General features: G+C 53.1%; 3 protein-coding genes across 5 annotated transcripts in view; 2 read left to right on the top strand and 1 right to left on the bottom strand.

The window, feature by feature from the left end:
* The window catches only part of TRPV2 (transient receptor potential cation channel, subfamily V, member 2), a 34787-nt gene extending 23171 nt beyond the window's left edge, over window positions 1–11616 (top strand). For 2 of the 3 annotated variants that reach the window (XM_011957957.1, XM_011957956.1), the window contains 10 exons: window positions 884–1054; window positions 1509–1664; window positions 2236–2334; window positions 3103–3173; window positions 3603–3768; window positions 6742–6808; window positions 6930–7264; window positions 8533–8660; window positions 9535–9614; window positions 11406–11616. In XM_011957957.1, coding sequence (XP_011813347.1) covers window positions 884–1054; window positions 1509–1664; window positions 2236–2334; window positions 3103–3173; window positions 3603–3768; window positions 6742–6808; window positions 6930–7264; window positions 8533–8660; window positions 9535–9614; window positions 11406–11503 — 1371 coding nt within the window. In that variant the 3' untranslated portion in view covers window positions 11504–11616. The remainder of the gene's footprint in view (window positions 1–883; window positions 1055–1508; window positions 1665–2235; window positions 2335–3102; window positions 3174–3602; window positions 3769–6741; window positions 6809–6929; window positions 7265–8532; window positions 8661–9534; window positions 9615–11405) is intronic. The other variant, XM_011957958.1, reaches the window with a different exon arrangement.
* Window positions 11617–13437: 1821 nt separating this feature from the next.
* LOC105523181 (putative uncharacterized protein LRRC75A-AS1, mitochondrial) lies at window positions 13438–16434 on the top strand. The gene is given in 4 exon segments (XM_011957955.1): window positions 13438–13867; window positions 14623–14636; window positions 14639–14691; window positions 15487–16434. Coding segments are annotated over 4 exon segments (348 nt in total). The 5' UTR covers window positions 13438–13593; the 3' UTR covers window positions 15494–16434.
* Window positions 16435–17630: 1196 nt separating this feature from the next.
* Window positions 17631–26206, bottom strand: part of LRRC75A (leucine rich repeat containing 75A) — a 22172-nt gene continuing 13596 nt past the window's right edge. Inside the window, exons 3-4 of the mRNA XM_011957979.1 lie at window positions 22309–22424; window positions 17631–18548 (exon numbers count right to left, since the gene is read on the bottom strand). Of these exons, the coding sequence (XP_011813369.1) occupies window positions 18005–18548; window positions 22309–22424 (660 nt within the window). The 3' untranslated portion in view covers window positions 17631–18004. The remainder of the gene's footprint in view (window positions 18549–22308; window positions 22425–26206) is intronic.

Here is a 26206-nt window from a genome sequence, read left to right as displayed (position 1 = left end):
GGGTTCCTCCATGTTGGTCAGGCTGGTCGCAAACTCCCGACCTCAGGTAATCCGCCTGCCTCAGCCTCCCAAAGTGCTGAGATTACAGGCGTGAACCACCACGCCCAGCCTGCAGCTGCATTTTTAATGCCTAAGGTTTTGACTAGATGGAAGTTTTTCTGGTAGGAAAAGTAAACATGAGGCGGCCCCCACTTTGTTCCAAATAGCTTACCAATGGCCTGTTCCAAATAGTTTTTACCAGTAGCTCACCAGGGCTGGCCTCATGGGCTTACGGCAGAGATTTCTGAAAGGTTAAGGAAACGATAAACATAAATAGAAGTTTTAACCCTTTTTGGCTGCCCTCCCAAGTTTCTTGGAGTGCTCCCTGGGGTGGGCGAACCTCACTTCGTTGTCTAGAGGCACTGCTGTGTGGCCTATGAAATCAGTGCCCTGATCTGTTCCTCCTTTCCCATTCCTCACATGTGAAACCAGAATGCTTCCTAACCTGTTTGGATTAGGGACCACTTTCTAGTCTGCTGAAAGCTCTGGATTCTGACCATGAAATTGCACACACAGATATAGCTAGTAGACTCTGATCTCAGGGGCCTCAAAGACCCCAGGGCTAAGGATCTCTCTGCCATTTGAGGAGTTCAAGGAAGGCCACAGGGTTGGGGAGGGGAAGGAAGAGCCAGGCTGGTTGGCAGGCTGGGGCAGATGTAGCTGGGTGTGTGTGTGTTTAAGAGTTTAGACACACAAGGACCTGCATGTACGGGGGCATGTGCACGTGTCAGCTGCAGCTCTGCAGACCGTGGGCAGCTGCAGGGTCCTGGGTGTTTCCCAGCCTTGGCCCAGGATCAGTGCCAGGAGGGGACTGTAAAGGCAAGCTCGTATGGTCACCCTGCAGATTTTCAGGCACATCCTGCAGCGGGAGTTTTCAGGACTGAGCCACCTTTCCCGAAAGTTCACCGAGTGGTGCTATGGGCCTGTCCGGGTGTCGCTGTATGACCTGGCTTCTGTGGACAGCTGTGAGGAGAACTCGGTGCTAGAGATCATCGCCTTTCATTGCAAGAGTCCGGTGAGCCCATAGGGGCATGGGTGCACATAGAGGACCCAACAGAGCTCCCAGCAAGGTCCACAAATTGGGGCTGCCTGCTGGACCATATCTGCCCCATTCCTGTGCCAGTGGGGGTGTGGCTGCATGTCCCAGCAGGCATGACCCTGACCATGGCCACTGGGCCCATACTCATTCCATACTCCAGTCCCATCCAACACGGGGATCATACCTAGGGCCTTGTGGCAACCATCCAGGTCCTCTCTGTTAACCAGCATCTCATTTGGAGGGCAAGACCCTTGGTCACACTGTAGCTGGGAGGGTTGGGGTGAGGTCCTTCAGAGCTCCTGGGGTGTGGAAGCGCCTGCTCCCTGTCCTCTCTCCTCATTTCCTGGGCCCTTGCTTTGATCCTGACATGGAGTGGGCAGACTGTTTGCACTTGTTGAGTGTACCCGTGGCTCTCCCCTCCCCATCCCAGCACCAATACCGAATGGTCATTTTGGAGCCCCTGAACAAACTGCTGCAGGCGAAATGGGATCTGCTTATCCCCAGGTTCTTCTTAAACTTCCTCTGTAATCTGATCTACATGTTCATCTTCACCGCTGTTGCCTACCATCAGCCTGCCCTGAAGAAGGCAAGGGCGGGAGGTGGGAGGGGGGCACATATTGGGGGAGGCCTGCTTGAAACAACCCTGGGGGAAGATGGGGCAGTAATAGTGCTGAGGCATGGGCTGCTGGAGTGACATGCCCAAGCTTATGGGAGCCAGCACCCCAGTGCTAACAGTGATACAGTGAAGATTTGCTGAGTGCTCACTGTATGTGAAAAAGGATTCTAGGTGATGGACATGTGTTGACTAATTAATGTTCCCCAAAACCCCTGAGATGGTGAATTATAATCACCCTCAGTTTATAGTAGAGGGAAGGGAGGCACAGAGAGGTTAAGTAACTTGTCCAGGGTCAAACAGGCTGAAAGTGGTGTGGAGAGGGAATCTGAATCCAGGCAGTCTGGCTTCAGACCCCACATTGAAATGCTACACAATGTACCTCTCAGGATCTGGTGGTCCTTCCCTGGAGCCCATGTTCCCCTGCTGTTCTGAAGAGTTCTCCACAGCTCAGGCTCAGAGCGGGCCCTCAGCTTCAGCTCTCAAGGATGAGCTGCTCGAGAGAGGACCCAAAGCCCTAGGTCTCATCTGAGTGTGTCTTCAGCAGGCTGCCCCCCACGTGAAAGCGGAGGTTGGAAACTCCATGCTGCTGGCAGGCCACATCTTTATCCTGCTAGGGGGGATCTACCTCCTCGTGGGCCAGGTGAGTGCCCCTCCCCTTCTCCCACCAAGAAGTAAACCTAGAATTCTGCTTCAGGGGGCTTAGAGCAAGTTAGCTGCATCCCCTCACTGACAATACCCGGTTCCACCCAGAACAACCAACCTCACCGAAGCTGAGGGCCAGAGGTTCTGGCCTTGCTTTCTGAGTCCCCGGCAACCCTCTGCTGTGCTTTTGGGGTTCCTCGGGGTAGCAGGTAACTTCTCTGATTCCTTGGCAGTACAGGCTCTGCTCCTCCAGGAATGGAGCTGTAAGTCCCTGCCCCCAACCAGGCCCCTCGGCTGGGAAGTTCCCTTCTTGGGGAGCACAGAGACTGGGGGTAGGTGGGGTTCAGGCCAATTCACCCAGTAGGGCCTCTTCAGTGGGAAATGCTGTAAGCCTGCAGGACACAGGCTGGACACCGAGACATTAGGACCTCCTTAGAGTGGGCAGAACTTGGGCACCAAACCCAGGTTGGCTGGGGTATGGGTGTTCCCTGTGAGGCCAGGGAGAAGGGAAGGGAAAGGCGCCCTTCCCCTTCCTGCATGCAGTGCATAGGTCCTTCATCTGCACCCCCCGGCCTTGCCTAGGTGGCTGCTCTTTCTGGAAAAAGAGTCCCAAGCTGTCTCAGCTATCAGAAGTATTCATGAGTCCCCCAAAACCAAAGCTGCTGACTTAGCCCTAGCTGGGGTGGCAGGTTCCCGCTCAGCCAGGCCATCAGGGGGCATTCGGGAGAGCAGGTTTCACAGCTCTCTGTCCTCTCTTTCTCCGCAGCTGTGGTACTTCTGGCGGCGCCACCTGTTCATCTGGATGTCATTCATAGACAGCTACTTTGAAATCCTCTTGTACGTGGATTCTCACTCCTCCTCCCTTCAACCGTCTCTGAGGCCTGGAAGGGGCAGGTGTGGCAGAAGGCACCAGGTTGACTTTCGAGGCGAGGACACGGGGCCCAGGAAGTCGGGACCTGTGTACAGGCCAGACGCAGGAGTCTGGACTGCTGTCTAGCCTGGGGCCCTTTGTGCTCCTATCACTGTAGATGGTGATAGTGACATTTACTAGGCCTCGGCACACACCTGTTTCACTTAGTCCTTGAAAACACTCTATGTGTCAGGCATCATTATTATTATGCCCATTTTACAGTGGAAGGGAACTGAGGCCCGCAGAGGTTAAATGTCTTGCCTAAGATGGAGGTCGGGACCTTGGTCAGCGCAGGCCAGTGGGGGCTCAGGGAGCCCAGTGGCCAGCAAGCCCACCTGGATCCTGCTCCCATACAGCCTGTTCCAGTCCCTGCTCACAGTGCTGTCCCAGGTGCTGTGTTTCCTGGCCATCGAGTGGTACCTGCCCCTGCTTGTGTCTGCGCTGGTGCTGGGCTGGCTGAACCTGCTTTACTATACACGTGGCTTCCAGCACACAGGCATCTACAGTGTCATGATCCAGAAGGTGAGAGAAGGGGGTGGTCCAGAGGGACTCTTTTGGCCTCATCAGGCAAGAGCCTTCCTCCACAGCTATCCTAGGCAGAGGAGGGCATGTGTACATCTGCCTGTGTGCCAGCACCCAGATACTTGCTGGATGGAAGCTTAAGTACAGGAATGCATATACCTCTCTCAGGGTTCTGCATGCACATGCAAACACATGCACGTATGTGTGTTTGCAGGTGTCCACACGGGAGCATGTGCATCCTTCCACAGGCAAGGAGCAAAGAATATGTGCATAAGCTCATCTGCATGTCTGTGTCCTGGGATGTGTGGGCACGGGCATGTGACTGCGTTCATTTATGTATTCAGCACATGTTTAGGGAGTGCCTACTGTGGGTCGGGCCCTGTTCTAGGTGTTGGGAATATAGCAGAGAGCAAAACAAAAGTCCTTGTTCCCCTGAAGCTGATGTTCTGGTGAGAGGAAATGAAAACCTTAAGAAAACAACTGAGAACATTCCACACTGCTAAATTCTATGAAGGAAAAAAAACGCACAGGACAATGTGATGGGGAATGGCTGGGATCAAGCACCCTTTAGATGGGATGGTCTGGGAAGCCTCTCTAAAGAGGGGATGTTTAAGTTGAGACCTGAAAGAATGATTCAGCCACTGCAGGGTGAGGAGGAGATATTCTCAGCAGAGGGCACAGCAATGGCTGCCGTGAGCCAGAAGCAGCTTGGGGTGCTTGGGACAGGGCGAGGAGGCTGGGTGGCTCGGGAGATGGCAGGAGGGTGGAGGTGAGGAGGTTGGAAGGAAGGGAAGGGCCAGGGGCCCCTTCCACGGGGAGGAATTTGGAGGCCCCCAGAGGCTTTTTTTTTTTTTTTAATTGTAGTAAAATACATCTAACATAGAAATTAACTGTTTTTTTTTGTTTTTGTTTTTGTTTTTTTTTGAGACGAGTCTTGCTCTTGTTGCCTAGGCTAGAGTGCGATGGCACGATCTCGGCTCACTGCAAACCCCTGTTCCTGGGTTCAAGCGATTCTCCTGCCTCAGCCTCCCGAATAGCTGGGATTACAGGCACCCACCACCATGTCTGGCTAATTTTTGTATTTTTAGTAGAGACGGGGTTTCACCATGTTAGCCAGGATAGTCTCGATCTCCTGACCTTGTGATCCGCCCGTCTCGGCCTCCCAAAGTGCTGGGATTATAGGCTTGAGCCACTGTGCCCGGCCGCCTGGCCCATTTTAACCATTTAAAAAAATATATACAGCTAAGTGTCATTAAGTACATTCACACTGTTGTATAACCATCACCACCATCCATCTCCAGAACTTTCTTGTCATCCCAAACTGAAACTCAATGCCCATTAAAAACAACTCCCCGTTCTCTCCTTCCCCCGGTCCCTGGAAGCCACTATTCTACTTTCTGTTTCTACGAATTTGACGACCATAACTATGTTGTATAAGTGGAATCATACAGTATTTGTCCTTTAATGTCTGGCTTATTTTACTCAGTATAATGTCCTCAAGGATCAGCCATGTTGTAACATGTGTCAGAAATTCCTTCTTTTTTTTTTGAGATGGAATCTTGCTCTGTTGCCCAGGCTGGAGTGCAGTAGTGCAATCTTGGCTCACTGCAACCTCCGCCACCCAGGTTCAAGCGATTCTCCTGCCTCAGCCTCCTGAGTAGCTGGGACTACAGGCATGTGTCACCACACCCAGCAAATTTTTTGTATTTTTAGTAGAGATGAAGTTTTTCCATGTTGGCCAGGATGGTCTTGAACTCCTGACCTCAGGTGATCCACCCATCTTGGCCTCCCAAAGTGTTGGGATTACAGGCTGAGCCACCATTACCCAGCAATTCCTTCCTTTTTAAGGCTGAGTAGTATCCCATTGTGTAGATACACCACATTTTGTGCATCCATTCATCTGTTGATCCAGTCACCTGTTGCTTCCACCGTTTGATCTTTGTGAATAATGCTGCTATGAACAGGGGTGTACAAGTATCTGTTAGAGTCCCTGCTTTCAATTCTTTTGGGCATATACATACCCAGAAATGGAATTGCTGGGTCATACGGTAGTTCTATATTTAATTTTGTGACCCTGGAAGGTTTTTCTTTTTTTTTTGAGATGGGACTCATTCTGTCACCCAGGCTGGAGCGCAGCGACACGATCATAGCTCATTGCAGCCTTGACATTCTGGGCTCAAGCAATCCTCCTGTCTCAGCCTCCTGAGTAGCTGGCACTGTAGGCTTGTGCCACCATGCCTGGCTACTGGAAAGTTTTAAGCAGGAAAACAATGTGATCTGAGACATATATTATTATTATTTTGAGACAAAGTCTCACTCTGTAGCTCAGGCTGGAGTGCAGTGGCGTGATCTTGGCTCACCACAACCTCTGCCTCCTGGGTTCAAGCGATTCTCCTGCCTCAGCCTCCTGAGTAGCTGGCACTGTAGGCTTGTGCCACCATGCCTGGCTACTGGAAAGTTTTAAGCAGGAAAACAATGTGATCTGAGACATATATTATTATTATTTTGAGACAAAGTCTCACTCTGTAGCTCAGGCTGGAGTGCAGTGGCGTGATCTTGGCTCACCACAACCTCTGCCTCCTGGGTTCAAGCGATTCTCCTGCCTCAGCCTCCTGAGTAGCTGGGATTACAGGCGCAGGCACGCCACTGCACCCGGCTAATTTTTTGTATTTTTAGTAGAAACGGTTTCACCATGTTGGCCAGCCTGGTCTTGAACTCCCAACCTCAGGTAATCTGCCCGCCTCAGCCTCCCAAAGTGCTAGAATTACAGGTATGAGCCACCGCACCCAGCCAGATCTGAGATATATTTTTAAAAGACTCCTCTGCTCAGTGTGGCTCCATAGGGCCCACGTATGCATAAGTATGTGTGTGTACGTGTACACGGGAAACACGCTGCTGTGGGTGAGGCAGGGGTCAGGGGCCGTGACTGGCGGCCCAGCTACCCACTTTGGCCCCTGGGCACATGTGTTCCAGGTCATCCTGCGGGACCTGCTGCGCTTCCTTCTGATCTACTTAGTCTTCCTTTTCGGCTTCGCTGTAGGTAAAGGCCCCCTCCAGACCCCTTCCCCTTCCCCTTCCCCACATTCCTCGTCCACCCTGTACACTCTCAAGGCTGCCTGCCGGTCTCCTGGGCTGAGGGCCCCTCTCCCTTCATCCCATAGCCCTGGTGAGCCTGAGCCAGGAGGCTTGGCGTTCTGAAGCTCCTACAGGCCCCAATGCCACAGAGTCGGTGCAGCCCATGGAGGGACAGGAGGATGAGGGCAACAGGGCTCCGTACAGGGGTATCCTGGAAGCCTCCTTGGAGCTCTTCAAATTCACCATCGGCATGGGCGAGCTGGCCTTCCAGGAACAGCTGCACTTCCGTGGCATGGTGCTGCTGCTGCTGCTGGCCTACGTGCTGCTCACCTACATCCTGCTGCTCAACATGCTCATCGCCCTCATGAGCGAGACCGTCAACAGTGTCGCCACTGACAGCTGGAGTATCTGGAAGCTGCAGGTGCCACCAGAGAGGCTCCCTGCCCCTGCCCCACCCCACCCCACCCTCAGGGGTGGGGAGTGCTCTGGACCCCGCGGAGTTGGGCCTTCCCTAGCCAGGGGGTGCCGGGTTGGGCAGCTCTACCTTGTCAGAGTCTTCCTCCTTCTTTTTTCCCCCTGGAGACAAGGTCTTGCTCTGTCACCCAGGCTAGAGTGCAGTGGCACAATCACAGCTCAATGCAGCCTCGGCCTCCTGAGCTCGAGTGATCCTCCTTCCTCAGCCTCCTGAGTAGCTGGGGTTACAGGCAGTTGACACCACATCCGGCTAATATTTTTATTTTTTGTAGAGAAGAAGGTCTCACTATGTTGCCTGGCCTCAGGTGATCCTCCTACCTTTGCCTCCCAAAGTGCTGGGATTACTCCCTCCTCCTTTAAGAAGCTCATAGATGTACTCAGGACAATGTCCAGCGCCAAGTAGGTGCTCAATGTGCCACCAGCTACTATTATCATCATTGTTGTCCAGTTTCTTTTTTTTTTTTGAGTCAGAGTTTTGCTCTTGTTGCCCAGGCTGGAGTGCAATGGCGCAATCTTGGCTCACTACAACCTTTGTCTCTTGGGTTCAAGCAATTCTCCCACCTCAGCCTCCCAAGTAGCTAGGATTATAGGCATGTCCTACCACACCCCCACTAACTTTTTGTATTTAGTAGAGACAAGGTTTCACCATGTTGGTCAAGCTGGTTTTGAACTCCTGACCTCTGGTGATCCACCTGCCTTGGCCTCCCAAACTGCCAGCATTACAGGTGTGAGCCACCATGCCCCACCCTGCTGCTAATTCATTGTTGATCTTGGGGAAGTCATTTATCTGCTCTGAGCCTCGGTGCCCTCCTCTGCAAGGTTCTGTGCCCCACCTGACTCACTGGTATGCCTCTGGGCAGGCACACGTGTGGGGTGAGCAAATGAAGTTCTGTTCCTGGTGGTGTGGCCATCTGGAGCCTGAACGATGTAAGAACAAGTAGCTGTCAAGTACTTATAATGTACAGACTTCCCATCAGCTGTCTGAGGCACTTTGTCCTCAGTCTACAAATGGGGAAACCAAGATGCAGAGAGGCTGAGGGCCCAACCCCACACAGGTAATCGGATGTTGGAGCCGAATTCGAATCCGCATGTTTAGTTGACTTTGGGTTATACTGTGAAGTGCTGCGGGGCACTTTCCTGCTCCGCTTGCCTTGTGTGCCTTTGCCCCCAGGCAGGGTCCCAGGACGTTCTGTCTGATGCATCCTTTGTCCCCAGAAAGCCATCTCTGTCCTAGAGATGGAGAATGGCTATTGGTGGTGCAGGAAGAAGCAGCAGCGGGCAGGCGTGATGCTGACCGTCGGCACTAAGCCAGATGGCAGCGCCGATGAGCGTTGGTGCTTCAGGTGAGTGAGTGGCGGGAGTGTCTCCTGGGGCCTTGCTGTTCAGCAATCCCTGGGGCCCCCCCTGCAGCGCAGGGCACAGCTGCCAGGAGCCAGGTCTGGTGGAAAGGGCAGCTACAAAGAGCACCAGGGACTGAGCCTGAGCAGATGAGGTCAGGGGTCTGGATCTCACAAGCCATGGCTGCCACATGACTGGCCATCTGCCTGTCCCAGTGGCTTAAACTGAAGATCCCCTCCTGGTGATCTCAGACTCCTCCTTGTAGCCTGAAATGTGGTACAGTAAGGAGGCCAAGAAGTCAGAAGGACCCTTGGGTTCCCAGCACTCTAGCCTTGCCCTGGCTGCTCTGTGTCCCCCCACCCCCAATTCTGCCAGCCTGATCTCGGAGCTACAACCCCTTCCATGGAGAATGTGCCCTTCTGTGTCCAGGAAAGGCTGGGACACTGGGAGAGGGAACCTAGTGACAAACACACAGCTAAAAACAGATACTGTTGTGAGGCAGCAGATGAGCAGAGAGAGCAGAGAGCAGAGAGAGCAGAGTCTCAGGCATGAGGAACAGCCGTGAAAGTCCCCAGAACCCGGGAGCACAGATACACCTGATCTGAGTTCCTCTTTTCTAGTTGCTCTGGGCAACCCAGGCTGCTGTGAGCAGCCGGAAGCGATGGATGCTGATTCCTGCAAGTGGGCACCTGCCTCACAGGACAGGGCTCCAAGTGGTTGGCCCAGAACCCTGCAGAGAGAAAGCCCGTCCTCCTCAGGGCCTCTGTGTGCACCAGAGCATCTCTTCGTAGTCTCCCAATTTGGGGGGCCAGGCCCCTCTCTGGGGTGGGGGGGCGCGGTCAAAGCAGGCAAACCTCAGAGCTCCTCTGTTGCCCTCAGGGTGGAGGAGGTGAACTGGGCTTCGTGGGAGCAGACGCTGCCTACGCTGTGTGAGGACCCATCAGGGGCAGCCGTCCCTCGTGAGTAGCCTGGTGACTGGAGCCTCTGCCCTGGGGTGTGTGTCTCTGCTGCTTGGCCACAAAGCCTTGGAGAGTCTGGGGCAGGACCCAGAGACCTCCTCATAGTTACTTTGCAGATCCCCACACACCAGCTCCTCTTACAGGGATTGCCTCCTTAAAACAGTGGTTTCCTCCTTTCCTTTCCACCCACACCTTGCTTTCAGGCAGGAACCAGGGAAAACCTCTGAGGCTGTTAGCGCTTCCACCAGCCCAGCCTCTGGCTGCCCTCTCTCCGATGCCAGTCAGTCACACCCTTTGCCCATTCAATTGATTATCAAGGGTCTGTCCCCAGCCAGGCCTGGGCTGAGCCTGGGGACTCAGCACGGGAATAAGTTAGGAAGGGCTGTATCACAGGGCAGCCCACAACAGAGGCAGCATCTCCCTGGACCCTCAGAGGAACTGCCCTGCATAGGCCCTCAGCCCCTTCACACCCCAAGTCTCCCACCTCTGAGAAACCACTTCCTATGCCTCCCCCATGTCTGTGGCCTCTCCATTCTAGTGTAGTGATGGCCCCTCCTGTCCCCACCCTGCTGCCTCCACCAAGATCGGTTCCTTCCTCCCACCCTCAGAGGCCTGAGGATTAGCTGTCTCCCCTGCATACCCTTTCTTCCTAGAATCCTCAATAGCTCCCACCTTCCACTGGTTCACCTCCTCTCCTTTCTCCATCTCTTTCCTGACAAATTTCACTTGCTTGTGCCTGTTGCCCCCCACAACAGCCTCCTGAGTCGCCCATGGCCCCTGTTGTAGGGAGGCTACTCTGGCCTCTTCTGCCCCACATCCTGCTGGTTTCCTAGGCTCCTGGGCCGTGACCATGGCCTCACATACAAACAGGTTTCCCTTGACCCTCTCTTTGCATCTCCCTCCCTTCACTACAATGCCAGGAAAGTCACCTCTGAAAGTCACCTTGTCCCTCCCTCATCTTGCCCAAGCACTCCACACCCCACTGCCTGCTGGGGCCTCCAATGTGACATTCCCAACAGGAGCAGCCTTGGGGTTGCCCCAGCAGGTCACATGTATGTCACCCCACCCCCTCCTTACCCAGGTAGAAGGCCTTGAGTCTTAGCCTATTCCCCCCCTATACTCACCTGGAGCTGAGTGTCCTTGACCTCTCAGGCGGCCACTCATCTCTCTGCCCTGCCTCTCACTTCTGCTTCTGCACCACTGCAGGGCGGCCCAGCCTGCACCCTTATCCCATTCCAGTCCTGCTAATGTGGACAAAAACTACATGCAGCCCACACTACACAATGCCTCCCGCTGCGGAAGGCCGCACTCCTCAGAGCGGAGGTCAGGGCCCAAAGCTATCTAACCCACTCCCCACACCTCCATCCAAGGTGGCATCTGCAGTGCCCCTTGTTCTTTGCTTTCTTTGGTTCATCTCTGGATTTGTCTCTGTCAGAAGCGCTCTTCCTCCCCTCTGGGTGTCCAAATCTGCCACCTCCCCTGCGGGATGGGTCCCCTCTCCTCTGAGCTCCCCCCAGCATGTCTCAGGTGTTCTGATCTCTGACACACAAGTCTGTCACCTCCAGGCACTTTAAGCTCCTGGAGATGTTGGGAAGTCCCTGACATGGCAAGGGATTGGGAAATGCTTGTGGAGTGAGGGAAGCAGGGAGAGGGACTGCTGGCCTCCAGAACTGCTGAGGCTGTCTCCACAGCATGACGTGTTTTCATGACTGTAGCCCCTTGTTTCCCTGGTGCCTGCTTCCTGGGGACACACTCAAGGGTTAAGCCACAGTGCTTGCCATCTGTTAACAGGAACTCTCAAGAACCCTGTCCTGGCTTCCCCACCCAAGGATGAAGATGGTGCCTCTGAGGAAGACCATGTGCCCCTCCAGCCTCTCCAGTCCAACTGATGGCCCAGATGCAGCAGGAGGCCAGAGGACAGAACAGGGGATATTTCCAGCCACATCTGCTGGCTCTGGGGTCCCAGTGAATTCTGGTGGCAAATATATATTTTCACTAACTCTTCTGGAAACATTATTTGAGCAGAGTTGCTGGGACCCGTAGAGCTGGTAATGTCTGCATGTCTCTGTGTACACAGGTCTGTGTATGAGACTAGATTGCTCCTGCCCTTGCCTGGGCACAGAGATCCTCAGCTGCTGTGTCCCCACCCTCACCCCCACGTCCCCAAGTCTGGAGACTGCCCTCTTCCTGGGTACAGGCAGCTGGCTGAGGTACCGTGCCCATTGTTGTGGCAGATATATGGTGGTGGACATGGGCAGCCACCTCTCCTCTCTCTCCACCACGACACCCTTTGCTTTCCACACCCACCCTGCTTTTGGGCAGGCACCTGGGAAAACCCGTTAAAGCCACCTCTCTTGCTTTTTCTTCCTACTGGGCTTCTTGCTCAATTCCCACCCCTCCCAAGCCATTCTCTGCAAGGCAGCCAGAGAGGCCTTCCTAAGATACAAGACAAACATGTCCTTTTTGTGCTCTGAAGGCCTGAGAGCCTCCCCAGTACCCACAGAATGCCCTAGCTGGTATCCCGAGACCCCCACGGTTTTGCCCAAGCATTTCCGGACACCTCCTCCCTTCCACCTCTGTTGCCCCTCTCTCCTTAGCACTCTCCCCAAATACAGGCAGGCTGAGGGACCTCTCGTGCTTGATCCCTTGACCTGGCTCTTGCTGGAAGCCCCCCTCCTCCATTAAAACCCTATTCTTGCCAGGCACCTGTAATCCCAGCACTTTGGGAGGCCGAGGCAGGCAGATCACCTGAGGTCAGGAGTTCGAGACCAGCCTGACCAACATGAAGAAACCACGTCTCTACTAAATATACAAAACTAGCCAGCCGTCGTGGCACATGCCTGTAATTCCAGCTACTCGGGAGGCTGAGGCAGGAGAATCACTTGAACCCGGGAGGCAGAGGTTGCGGTGAGCGGAGATCGCGCCATTGCACTCCAGCCTGGGCAACAGGAGCGAAATTCCGTCTCAAAAAAAAAAAAAAAAAAAACCACAAAAACTAACAACAACAACAACAAAAAGCCCTACACTTATTTCTGACGCCAGCTCAAAAGGTGTTAATGATTGCCTTCCCAGTTTTTTGCAGTCAAAATGAATTTGGCTCCCTTGGTATAACGTGTGTGTGCAAAACGTGGTTGCATGCATTATTTTTCAAGGAGAGAGCTGAGTATGTTCATAGGCTGAAAGGAAAGCTTCAGTACAGAGAGAGTTTTCCATGGAAAGTGAGACAGGGGCATAGGTGGATGAGGCCCCAAGGAATGAGAGGAAAGGAGGTGGGCAGAGCTTTACCCCAGAGGCGAACAGAGGATGGACGTGGATCCAGATAAGACATCAGCTCCTTCCCTAAAGGTCGTGCTGAAGGAGTAATGAGGGTGGCCAGTGCGCAGGGGTTTGAGAGGCCCCGTGGATATGGTGAAATAGCTGTGGGGAGAGTATTTGGCGATGCTCAATAGTTCAGGAGAAGATACTAGTATGAATGGTTGCTGTGTGCCACGGTTCTATAGGGTTTCACGTGTGTTATCTTACGTGATCTTCCGGGGCGCCGCTGTCTCCGTCTTCTGGATGACCAATCGGAAGCTCACTGAGAATGAGTAATTGGCCCTAAACCACCCAGCTAAGGCGTGGCAGAGGCGGGGCCCAAACGCGCGCTCCAGTCCTCGCGCAGGCGCCCTGGAACTCGCCCGCGTGTTGTGACCCAGAATTCCTGGGGCTGTGGAAGAGACCATAGGCTCAACAGAAGGGGGAGCCCTGGGTTGCGCGCCCGTCTGCATCGCTACTTGGCGGAAAGTTCCCATGAGTCTTTGCCAGCGTCCCCCTCCTTTTGTGAGGAATAGGATATCCCGACTCCTTAAGGGCCTGGAGCGCATAAGTTGTGACCTTTTCATTCCCGTTGTTATGGAGGTAGGGTCTCCGCGAATCTGGGAGTGGTAGCTGGGGGCAAGAGCAAATAAAGAGCTCGAGCTCTTTATTTATCTTTGGGGAGATGTTCCCGGGAAGCCTGGCTAGAGGGCAGAGGGCAGCTGTTGAGATGGCGTGGCTCCCTGGCTCCTGCGCTCGCGTGGCTTTCGCGGCGGGCGTTGCGGCCCGGTGTTGGACAGCCTGGCAGGGCAGCGGGGGGCTGAATCCGGCTGCCGTGGATGAGGCTCATGGATCGCCCTTTTGTGGTAGGGCCACATCTGCCAGAGTCTGGAGTCTGCGAAGGCCGGGACCCGGTTCTCCGGCCCGCTGTGGGGAGTGTGCAAACCCGAGAGAGCTGGGTAAGTTGGGGTCGGCTTGCAGTTTGGGGTACCCCGAGGGCGGTGTACGTCGGTAAGATTGTAACGGGATTACTGGAAGACTTACTCGACTGTCCTGATGATACTTGTAATAGGAAGTGCCGTCAGAAGCGATAACTGACGACGTTTAACGTCTATCTGACCGCAGTCGCTGAAACTTCTACAACTTAGTTGACCATAACTGCCAGAACCTGCCCTGAATTCCTGTCCTTCACTCCCTCTTTCAGATTGCCTACCCACCGCAGAGTGCTGAAGACGGGGTAGCCATGAGGTAAGAGGCCCTCTGGGGTACGGTTTAACATGGAACGTAGTTTTGTCATCTTCAATGCCCGGAAATTGGCGTTTTGACAGTTTTCTACGTTTAGGTGTTTTATACACTTTAGGGTAATGTGTCAAGTCATTGCATCTGATGGAACTTAAATAGAAACTGGAGATGGCTGCCCACATTCCTAACCTAGAACTGCATTTAAAGCAAAGTGACAGGCAGAAGCAAACTCCTTCGTTAAGAAATGTCTCCAGTGGCAGTGTTAGCTTTTTCAGGTAGGGTCTAGATCTCGAGCAGTACTGGAGAGTTGTGAGGTACTTGACTGCTCTGATGAAATCACTAATAGGAAGTGCCGTCAGAAGCGATAACTGACGAAAACTACTCCTGTCTGATTGCAGTTAAGTCTTCACCACTTGCTGGTTCCCAGGAGTAAACTTGTCTGAACGGTGACCTAATTGCTATATTCACCTAGGTTGCAAATTCGTGAAGAATCAGCAGCATGTTTGGCAGCTGAGTATTGGAGCAAGGAGCCTGCCACGAGGTAAGCCTTGCTCTATGGGGAGGCTAGTGGCTGACCATGCCTAGCTGTCAGGTGGAATGTTGGCATTTGGATTTGGTTAACCTGATACCTTGTAACAGTGTAGCCTATCCCAGAGATACTGATTTTGCTTTCCGGTGGCATTGGAGCCAGGGTGTAATAGCTAGAAAGAGGGGCTATTTACCTCTTGGCTGTTTAGTCTTGGGCAAATTACCTGTCTCCTGAGATGTAGTTTTCCTCAGATATGAAAAGGAAAAGTAAGCTCTGTGAAGTTTAAAGTGATGTGACTGAAATGTAGATTGCAACTCCCCTGAGTCTGGCTGGGAAGGGTGGCCTATAATCCCATCACTTTAGGAGGCTGAGGTGGGTGGATCACCTGAGGTCAGGAATTCAAGACCAGCCTGGCTGGCCAACATGGTGAAACCCCGTCTCTACCAAAAATACAAAAATTAACCTGGTGTGGTGGTGTGTACTTGTAATCCCAGCTGCTTGGGGGGCTGAGCCAGGAGAATCGCGGGAGGCCGAGGTTGTAGTGAGTTGAGATTGTGCTACTGCACTCCAGCCTGGGCAACAGCGAGACTCCATCCCAAACAAACAAAAAATTACAACTCCCTGAGAAGCTAATTAAGATTTGTAGTCCTCAATAATTTACAAAAATTACCTCTAATAAGGTCTTAAGGGTTTTTGTTAGGATGGACTTAAATTTGTAAAGTCATTAATTGACGCTGTCATCAGAAATGCCTCTCTTGCTCTGCATCTGCAGTCTCTAAGATGTATGCACCTTCTCCATTCCCCCAGGTTTTGAGAACAGAGTGCCGTTTTAGAGCTGGCGGCAGCATCTTAGCCCAAGAGAAGGTAAGCCTTGAGCTGGCCAATGACCCCCCCCAACCTGATAGTGGAATGAATAAACAGCTGATCTTCTTAAAACGCTTGAAAAAAAAGATATCAAATGATGAAATCACCCAAAATAGCTGGAATTACCGGCAGATTGTGTAGTGGTGAACCTTCGGTTTTCTGAAGATATCTCTTACCCTGTGATTGACTGTCAGTTGGTGCAGAAAGTGAGATTGAAATGTAGTTTCTTTGCAGGTTATATTCCCAGAGGATGTCAATCCCAAGGACCAGTAGCTGCCGTCAGTTTGGATTATGAAAACTTTAACCGGCATCAACATTGGGTGTAGAAACATGCTTGCTTTGTGTATCAGAGGACATGCTCAGCAGATCCAAGAGATGTATTTGGCAACTTTTTCTAGAAAAGGCACATTGGGTATCATTCATTACATTCTTGAGTTTTTTTGGGGTTTTTTTTTTTTTTTTTGAGACAGTCTTGCTGTGTTGCCCAGGCTGGAATGTGGTGGCACAATCACAGCTCATTGCAGCCTCAATCACCCAGGCCTAAGCAATCCTCCTGCCTTGTAGCTGGGACTACAGCTCACAGCACACCTGGCTAAAATTTTTTTTGTTGTTGAGACGGATTCACTGTTGCCCAGGCTGGTCTCAAGCTCCTGGGCTTAGATGGTCCTCCTGCCTCAGCTTCCAAAGGCACAGGCCACGTTGTAGCTTTGTCCCTTGCCATCCTGCCCAACAGGAGGTGCTGTACCTTTTAATGAATTGACTTTCATAAATTGGTTATGTTGGTGGGCAAGTTCTTTAAGCTGGAAATTGTAAATTCTTCCTGAAATGCTTTTTCATGCAGTTACCATGAACTAACACTACAATAAAGGATGGTCTTGGGTATCGATTCTTAAAAATGTGTATTTGAAGAAAAAGTAAATTTCGCCTACTATTGCCAGATATTAGCAGGCCAGATATTTGCTCTAGCTTGTAAACTTCCCTGTGGTCTACCTAAGCTGTTAACTCCCTATTCTACAGCTTTAGACTGAAGGCAGAAATTCAAAGCATTTTGGCCCCTGCTGCTCTGTGCTCTGTTCCTTGGTGTAGCTTTCTTCCAGCTCCTGCAGCACTGCACCATCCCTAACCACAACCTTAACAGCACACAGGGCCCATCTTGCTGTCTTCCTGTGTTGGAATCTTGCTTATCAAGGCCTGTCGGAGCGTACTTCCCATACTGTTTTCCCACAAGGTTCAAGAGTAATTGGCTCCCAATTTCCCAGCTACTTGGGGGGCTGAGCCAGGAGAATCGCTTGGCTCTTAGATCTAGGGTTTGCCTGTCATTTAGAAGAGATTCCTTAACTGGTAGGGCCCTTTCACTAGGAGAGCATTTGGGTAAGGGGAGGGGGTAAGATGAGAACCGTTGCTAAGTTAGGCTCCTTTGGGAGCCCCCAGTTTGTTTCTCCCTCTACTCAGGCATTTTGCTGGCTCTGCCAAGGGATTGGACTCCTTCATGGTCCTAGGTTTTGAAGGGTTTAAAGCCTACCTTCTGCAGTAGGTTTTCTGGAATGTGTTAGTGGATTACTTAAGAGTTATGGGAAAAGAGTTCCTGTGGCCTGTCTAGGTCAGTGAAGTCATACTGGCAAGTGACGAGAAGGAAGCCAGGCCTGTCACTTGGACTGCATGCTAAGGACATCAGAGCCCACACAGAAGTCTGGTAGTTTTTCAGCCAGCGGTGGGTAGGGAAGGTTGATACGGGATTTCTGAACAGGACTTCATGCCTGTAAGCATGGGCACCATGTCTGTCCTGAGCACTGCCACAGGGCATCGTAGGCTGCTTTAATTGTTAAAGGGCATAGTGATAGCTGGTCCTATGGGTAGATACCTAGAATCACAAGGTAGGCCTCAGAAATGGGGCTGAGTCTCCATAAGGAGGTAGACCACGTTCAGTCCACCCGTAGCATAGATGGAACTGGGGTCTCTGGCAACCAACCCCGTCCCCCCAGGTTCTTGAATTATAGGAGTTTTGCTAAAGATTCCAACCTCCCTTGAGTGGGGACACATTCATCTGGTTGGAGCTTGTTCCCCTAAATGAAAAATGTAATGCAATGCAGGTAGGGGCCCTACTGTATAATTTTTCTGGGGGAAAGTTCTTGGTGTTCACAATAGCTCAGGCTTCCAGGACCTCCAGCCATGTGCCCATTTCCGCAAGTCTTTGGGGAAGGCCATGGGCTGAGCTGAGTTCGTTCTCTGGGGCCTGGGATGACTTAAGAGCCAAATGGCAGATAATGGGATTGGGGGCAGATGGAGAGGACCAATGGGAAATTTTAACACATCCCCTTCCCCAGATGCTATGGTTTGCCTTTCTGTAGGTGGGTGGCCCAGGCCAATTTTTGGCAATATCCTTAACCCACCTGATAGAAGCTCCCTCCCCTTGCGCATTCTACCCAACAAGGACTCCCTGGTGAGGCCCTTCGCTTCCATGTCACGTCTGAGCTGCAGCTACAGTCTCCTTGCCCTCATGGTGGTCTTCGGCAGGTGCCACAGGGCCCCCTCCAGGGTCTTCCTGGCCTACTGTCCCTTCTCGGACCTCCTCCCCACTGCCCGGGCCCTCACCCAGCTCCAGGATGGTGGGTAGGTGGCCCTGCTTTGGGGAGCGCTTGCGCAGGCTGAGCAGGAAGGGCTGGGGCAAGGAGAAGATGTCCACGTTGTTGCCCAGGTCAATCCACGTGACATTGGGGAACTTGCTGGGATCCTTAAGGATGTCAGTGAGGTCACGCAGCACAGCCCGGGTCAGCCGGTTGCCATTGAGTGCCAGAGTGGTGAGGCGGGGCAGAGTGCTGAGCGCCGGCAGCAGCTGCAGGACCATGTCATCCGTGAGGCCTGTGAAGCCCAGCTCCACGCTGTCCACCTGCTCCCCACAGCGCTGTAGGTAGCTGGTTACCCGCTCCAGGTCTCGGGAGGTCAGTGGGATGCCCGACAGGTCCACTGTGTTGTCTGGAGGGGTCCCGGCCAGGACAGCCTTGAGGCTGAAGGGAAAAGGGACAAGCAAGGCTCAGGCACGTGGGGCAGGCCTTTCCCCCAGAAGCTGCAGTGCCAGCCTCTGCTCGGCTCTCTGACACTAGGGACCGCTTTTACGAAACGCTTGGAGGTCGGACGCCGCAAGTGCAGAGGTGGACGCAACCGGGGACCTGTCCCCTGACATTGCGCATCTCAGCTGTCAGGGCCCAGCTAAGGTATGTGGCTCAGGTATGTGGCTGCCCTCATTTGCCAGAAAATTGAGTTAAGAGTACCATTGGGCTGTTACATGAAATAAGTTCATAAGTGCAAAACCGTACCTTGTATAGGTGAGTGATGAATAAACATTTGCTGCTGTATTCATCACTTCGACTCAGCTTCCCACTTCTACCACCCTTGGGTGGCAGCTCAGCTCCCATGAATGGCACAAAGGATATCTGAGTCCCCTCTTTCAAGACCATCTTCCCCACCAGAGAAGGATTCCCTAGGGGGAGCCCGTAAGACAGCAGGCAGGGCAGCGCTCAGGGGCTCTGAGCCTGGTGGCAGCTGCTGACTCCTGGAGGCTGAGTGCCTTGCTCCTTGCTTCTCCTGCTTGCTCTTGGGACAGAGCCCAAGCAGTTCAACCTAAAGGCAAATGTGCCTTTCCCGGCACACCCGCCACACCCCACTCTCCACCCCACCCCCGCTGTCTGTCTGCTGGCTCCAGGCCCAAGTGCAGAGGTGAGATGTTCATTTTCCGCATTTCTTTTCTTTTTTTTTGGAGACAGTCTCACTGTCGCCCAGGCTGGAATACAATGGCACGATCTTGGTTCACTGCACCCTCTGCCTCCCGGGCTCAAGCAATTCTCCTGCCTCAGCTTCCTGAGTAGCTAGGATTACAGGCGTCTGCCAACACGCCTGGCTAATTTTTACATTTTTAGTAGAGACGGGGTTTCACCATGTTGGCCAGGCTAGTCTGGAACTCCTGACCTCAGGTAATCCACCCATCTTGGCCTCCCAAAGTGTTGGGATTACAGGCATGAGCCAACACGCCTGGCCATTTTCTGCATTTCTTTTTCTTTTTTCTTTTTTGTCTTTTTTTTTTGAGATGGAGTTTTATTCTGTCACCCAGGCTGGAGTGCAGTGGCACCATTTCAGCTCACTGCAACCTCCGCCTCTCGGGTTCAAGCGATTCTCCTGCCTCAGCCTCCTGAGTAGCTGGGACTACAGGCGTGTGCCACCACGGCCGGCTAATTTTTTTGTATTTTTAGTAGAGACGGGGTTTCACTGTGTTAGCCAGGATGGTCTCGATCTCCTGACCTCATGATCAGCCCACCTCGGCCTCCCAAAGTGCTGGGATTACAGGCGTGAGCCACGGTGCCCGGCCCCATTTTCTGCATTTCTAAGTGTGCTGGGAAGGAGAGGGAGGTGGAGGGGGCTCCCAGCTTGCTCCAAGAGCATATGCTACTGTCAGCAGCTCAAGGGTCATGGCCTGTACTTCCTGGCAACACAGGGCACATTTGTCCTTGAGATCTAAGCTGGGAGGCTGTCCACAGTTTGTTCATTTTGATTCTGACTGGGGTCCAGCCCCAGGGAGCTGGAAGGTAAAGCTCTCAAGGCATGACATTTAAATGCTTGGAATGCTGCCAGCCATCTGTGCAGCTTGATTTAAGTGTTGGTGCTATTATCGATGCCATTCACACCAGGGAAGCAGTGTGGTAGTGAACAGCCTGAGCTGGGTTTGAATTCAGCCCCACCGCTTACCAGCTGGGTGATCCTAACCAGTCAATTGACAACAGTGATATCTCCTCCCCAATTTGTTGCTTTTTGTTTTTTGGAGACAGAGTCTCACTCTGTTGCCCACAGGGGAGTGCAATGGCGCGATCTTGGCTCGCTGCAACCTCTGCCTCCCAGGTTCAAGTGTTTCTCCTGCCTCAGCCTCCTGAGTAGGTGGGATTACAGGTGTGCACCATCATGCCCGGCTAATTTTTTTATTTTTAGTAGAGATAGGGTTTCACTATGTTGGCCAGCCTGGTCTTGAACTTTCTACTTCAGGTGATCCGCCCATCTCGGCCTCCCAAATTGCTGGGATTACAGGTGTGAGCAACCATGCCCAGCCCATTTGTTCTTTTAACAAACATTTGTTAAGCTCACCTGTGTGCCAGGCAGTATCCTAGACACTAGGGTCACAGTGGTGAACAGGATGGACAAAATCCCTGTTCTTCCTCTACCAGGGGGAGACAGACCACACACAAAACCATGTGAGGGGCGACACAGCGTGGGGCTGTGGCTACTCAGAAGGTAATGTGTGAACTGACACATGAAAAAGCAAGCATGGGCCATCAGAAGAGTTTGGTGAAGGTTCCAGCAGAGGGCACAAAGGCCCCGAGGCTGGAAAGGGCCTGGTGTGTCTGTGAACCAGCAGGAAGGCCAGTGTGGCTGGGGTGGGAGAGCAGGAGAGGTGAGACTGGGGGTGAGGAGGGCAAATCAGAGGCCCATGCTTGGATTTCATTCAGGTGCCATGAGATTCCACCCGAGGGGAATGAGACCTCATGACATGGCTTCCGAATGAAGAATGGACTGAGCATGCGTGTGTGTGGGGAACCAGGAGAGGCCCTTAGGTTCCAGCAGAGCTCAAACTTCCAGCTTTCCAATGCTCAAGAACCAGCTCAGTCTCCTCATGGCATTCCAGGTTCCAAGGGCCCCCTGTCTTGCTGTATTCCCATATATGTCCCCTCTACCCTGGTGGAGCCCCTCCCGTGGCCAACACCATGACAGCCTTACACTTTTCATCCACCTGGGAAGGTGCCTCTCCAGGATCCATCTCCTGGTTGTGGGCGGGGTGGGGGTGGGGGGCTCCAGAACAGAAGGAGGCACCAGAGTTCTTTCTTCTCCATGAGGGAGGGGGACAGCCCCTCCCTCCCCAGCCTGCAGAGACCTGCAGGCATGAGCTAGCAGCAGCACCAAGGCCTTGCCAGAGTCTCTGTGAAGGCACACCACTGGGCTACCATTTGCCAAAAGACAGATGTGCTTCCTCCTCCAGGAAGCCTTCCTTCCAGGTTCCCCTCTACTTGCTTCCTACAGTGTTATCACAGCCCACAGGTTCTGTGTCCTATACGCCCCTCAACCCCTACCAATTTTCAAGGGACTCTGAACCCCCTTGTTGCTGTACGGACCAGGGACATGGCTGGGGGCTGTGTCCCTCTGAGGACATCCGAGATAACTGAGGAGTTCAGTAGGGAGTGCTCTGTTGCCCAGGCTGTAGTGCAGTGGCACCATCTCTGCTCACTGCAGCCTCTGCCTCCTTGGTTCAAGTGATTCTCCTGCTTCAGCCTCCTAAGAGACTGGGATTACAGGTGTGTGCCACCACGCCTGGCTAATTTTTGAATTTTTACAGGGTTTCGCCATGTTGGTCAGGCTGATCTCGAACTCCTGACCTCAAGTGATCCACCTGCCTCAGCCTCCCAAAGTGCTGGGATTACAGGCATGAGCCAAACACTGGGCTTGGCAGGGAGTGCCCACTTTAGCACACTAGGAATTAGAAATTTCTCAAATCTTTCTCCCGCCCATCCCATCTCAGTGGGCCCATACTCCCCAGCTCCCACCCACCAGACCAGGGGCCCCTCTAGCTGTTTCCCCATCCTGGAATCCTCCTTCCATCTTACCTCCTTCCGGCAGCTTCTATGACCACCCCCCATGACTCCCGCCCTTCCCTCCCCTACATCCCTGAGAGGGGCGCCCTGTATCACACACTCAGCCTGGCATAGACCCACCCGGGGGACTGTAACTCACCAAGCCTGTGGCTTCCTTTTCACCAGCCCCCGGTGCCGCCTCCACTGGGAGTGGGGGCTGAGGTGGTATGTCAGCTGCCGGCACAGCTTCTCCATGGCGCCCAGCGCATCGCCTTCCTGCAGAGGCAACCAGGGGTGGTGGGGCCCTGAGTGGCTGGGTGCACCAGTCTCAGCCCCCAGGCTTCCTGTCTCCCGGGTAAGAGCCCAGCTCCCCCAGGCTGAGCTGGGGGAGGCCCTGCTCTGCTGGCCTAGGGTGGGCGCCCTAGGCAGATGGCAGTGGCTACAAACAGGTCTGCAGGATGGTTTTAGTTTTTGTGAATTAGTTGCTAGCATTGAAAAACAGATGTATATAAGTCTGGATTCCAGGAGATTGGACAACAGTTGGCTGGAGCCAAGTGCCTGCTGACCCCCTGGCTGGGACTCATCATGGTCCCCGCCACTCCCCAATGTCCAGGGCTGCTCTGTGCATTCTCTTGCTCAGCAGATTTATTGAGCACTTACTGGGAGCCAGGCACTTGTTCTAGGAAGCTAGGATACGGCCAAGAACAAATGTTCATGTCCTTGTATTTCACATAGTAAAGAGGAAAGTGAGATATTTTTACCAGTGTCTCCCTCAGAAGTGAGAACAAATGAATGAGGAGGCCAAGTCTTTCCCAGCCCAATTCATTCACAGGCATTCCTGTCTGGCCCGTCGGCACTTGAGTTTGAAACCCTGGGTGTCACAGGCTGAACTGTGTCCGCTGACAATCACATATTGATGTCCTAACCTCTAGTACCTTGGAATGCAGCTGTATTTGGAGACAATGTCTTTAAAGAGGTGACTAAGGTAAAATGAGGTCAGAGGAGCAGGCCCTAATCCTATATGACTGGTGTCCTAAGAAGAAGAAATGAGGACACAGACATGCAGAGGAATGACCACTGGAGGACACAGGAGGAGGAGGGACCGACAGACCTAGGAGACAGCGTCAGGAGGAAACCCCAGCCAGCCTTGGATTTCTGGCCTTTAGAGCTGTGAGCAACGAACTGTCTGCTGTTTAGACCACCAGTCTGTGATTTTTTGTTATGGCAGACACTGGGTTAAATGATGCAGCTGAAAGATGCTACAGACTCCAGCTACATCCCTAGGAAAGTCCATCCAACAGTCCCCGGAGCCAAACTCGTGCTGGGCAGGGTGAGGGCATGAGTCCCTCTGGGGAGTGAGAGCCAGAGTGTGCTCTTGCCAGTGGGCTGGTGCTGAGGCTTGGATGCAAGCGCTGGGCTCGGATGTGAACCCACATGTGGCCAACGACTCGGTGTGCAGAGGTCTGGCGCGTTAACCACGCATAGTGGTCAGCATGGTGCCTGGCACAGAATGGGTGCTCAATAGGCTGCTTTGTCATTACAATTCCCACACCCCTCTGCTAGCAGAAAACAGCGTATTGAGTGGTGAAGAGCAAAGACCTGGGGGCAAACTGCGGGGATTCAAGTCCTGGCTTTGTCCCGTTCTGTGTGGCCCTGGACAATTGCTTGACTTCTCTGTGCCTCCAAGCCACAACTGTGAAGGGATTACAGTACAGACTTCCCAAGAGCTTCTGTGAGGATTAAATGAGTCACTATTAGTACAGTGCTTTGAATAGAGGCCAACCCACAGTGACCTCTCCAGGCACGCTCTCTAAGTGAATACCGGCACCTGCATAGGGAACTCTGGCAGGGCAAGGAGGGAAGACTACTTCTGCCCAGGCTTAGATTTGAGCTCAGCTTTGTTTTAATTTTATTTATTTTTTTGAGACGGAGTCTTGCTCTGTTGCTCAGGCTAGAGTGCAATGGGGTGATCTCGTCTCACTGCAACCTCCGCCTCCTGGGTTCCAGCAATTCTCCTGCCTCAGCCTCCTGAGTAGCTGGGATTACAGGCACCCGCCATCATGCCCAGCTAATTTTTATATTTTTAGTAGAGATGGGGTTTCACCATGTTGGTCAGGCTGGTCTTGAACTCCTGACCTCAAGTGATCCACCTGCCTCGGCCTCCCAAACTGCTGGGATTACAGGTGTCAGCCACCACGCCCAGGCTGAGCTCAGCTTTTAAGAGCAATGGCTTTGTGATTTCAGATGGAGAAAGAAAACGTGAGGCATCCCTGAGTGAGGAGGAAACAGTCTGCGGCAGGGCTTGGGGATGTGGCAGTCATAGGGTGTGTTACTGACATGAGGGCAGGTGAGGGCCTGGGGCCTGATCACATCTGGTCCCTCCATGGTTCAAGCCACTGTCAGCCCTGCACACCAGACATCATGCAAGAAGGTTATGGAATTCCCACAGCACCCTAGGGCAGTGGATACTTTCGTTATCCCCATTATGCAGTGGGGGAAATTGAGGCCCAGAGGGCTGATGGGAAGGCAAGAGAAGGAGACTCTGAGGAAGGTGGACGAGAGCGCGGAGGTGGGAAGATGGGAGTTGAATTTCCAAAGGAGAGAGGCATCTGTGGAGGGACCCAGGAGGCAAAGGAGGGTCCGAGACTGAACTAAGCGGATTTGGAGGAGCCCCCTGGGCTCCAGTTCACAGCCCATCCCCACCCCTGCCCCCAGCTTCCTGGTGCCTGGCCGTCTGATGAATAAGCTTGTATCACCTGCCACTTGTGCCTGTATCACACTTGTGTGCTACACCTGTGTGTCACTCTTGTGTGTTGCAGATGTGGAGGCAGGTGAGCATCTGCCTTTACAGCTTCATTCCCCACCCCTGCAGCTGACATCTTTTGGTTCCTAGACTTGGCTTCTTGCTGAGTCTGGCCACACTACTGTGTGGGGGGAAGCAAGGTGGGTGAAGCAGGAGGAGCTGGTCATAGGGGCTGCAGGGGAGTCCCTGAAGGGGGCTGTTCCTTGGACTGGGAGATGGAGAGAGGGGTGGACAGGAGATGGAGAGGGTGACTCAGGGCCAGGCTATTGGAAGAAGCTGAAAGGACAGAGGCCACGCAGCTGACCGATACACTGAATGGAGAAGGTGTGGGCAGGGAGGGTGAGGAGGGTCTAGGTTTTGGGCTTGGGACCTGAGTAGAAGTCAAGGGGCTTAGGACAAGAAGAGGGTGAGAAGGCAGGAGGGTGAGCCCACGTGGGGCCACAGTAAGTTTGAGGGGCTCACAAGACCTCCAGCTGTGGATGCCACTGGACTTACAGGGCTGGGGCTCAAGACAGGTCCAGGCTGGACATATTCATTAGTAAGATTAAACTCCTGGCCAGAGAATGAACCGAGCAGAAGGGAGACAGGACACTGGACACACAGCGGTCAGAGAAGACTCCGTCAGAGCAGCAGGAGGAGCGGAGTCCGGACACCAAGGAGAAGAGTGGTTAATGGGGTTAGACCCCCACCCAGAGGCCACTGGGTCTCCAACAAGGAGGCCATGGCCAGCACAGGTTCAGGGAGAGGGGCCGTGGTGGGAGCTGACCTTGGAGCTCAAAGGGAGAATAGGGGCCGGGCACGGTGGCTCACACCTGTAATCCCAGCACGTTGGGAGGCCAAGGTGGGCAGATCACCTGAGGTCAGGAGTTCGAGACCAGCCTGGCCAACATGGCAAAACCCCGTCTCTACTAAAAATACAAAAATTAGCTGGGCGTGGTGGCGGGCGCCTGTGATCCCAGCTACTCCGCAAGCTGAGGCACGAAAATTGCTTGAATCCAGGAGACAGGTTGCAGTGAGCCGAGATTGTGCCACTGCACTCCAGCCTAGGTGACAGAGTGAGACTCCGTCTCAAAATAAATAAATAAATAAAATAATACATAAATAAAAACAAAGGGAGAATAGGATGTGACACTGGAGATGGCCCATCTAGAGCTGTGCTTCTTCACCTTGGAATCTTGCACACTGGAATCTCAGGGGAGCTTTGAAGTTCACTGATGGGCCAGGTGCTGTGGCTCACTCTTGTAATCCCAGCACT

The sequence above is a fragment of the Colobus angolensis genome, unplaced genomic scaffold, assembly GCF_000951035.1.
Source record: "Colobus angolensis palliatus isolate OR3802 unplaced genomic scaffold, Cang.pa_1.0 Scaffold452, whole genome shotgun sequence".
Classification (NCBI taxonomy): domain Eukaryota; kingdom Metazoa; phylum Chordata; class Mammalia; order Primates; family Cercopithecidae; genus Colobus; species Colobus angolensis.
The sequence above is the reverse complement of the archived record's forward strand: the minus strand, read 5'-3'. Positions and strand labels throughout refer to the sequence as shown.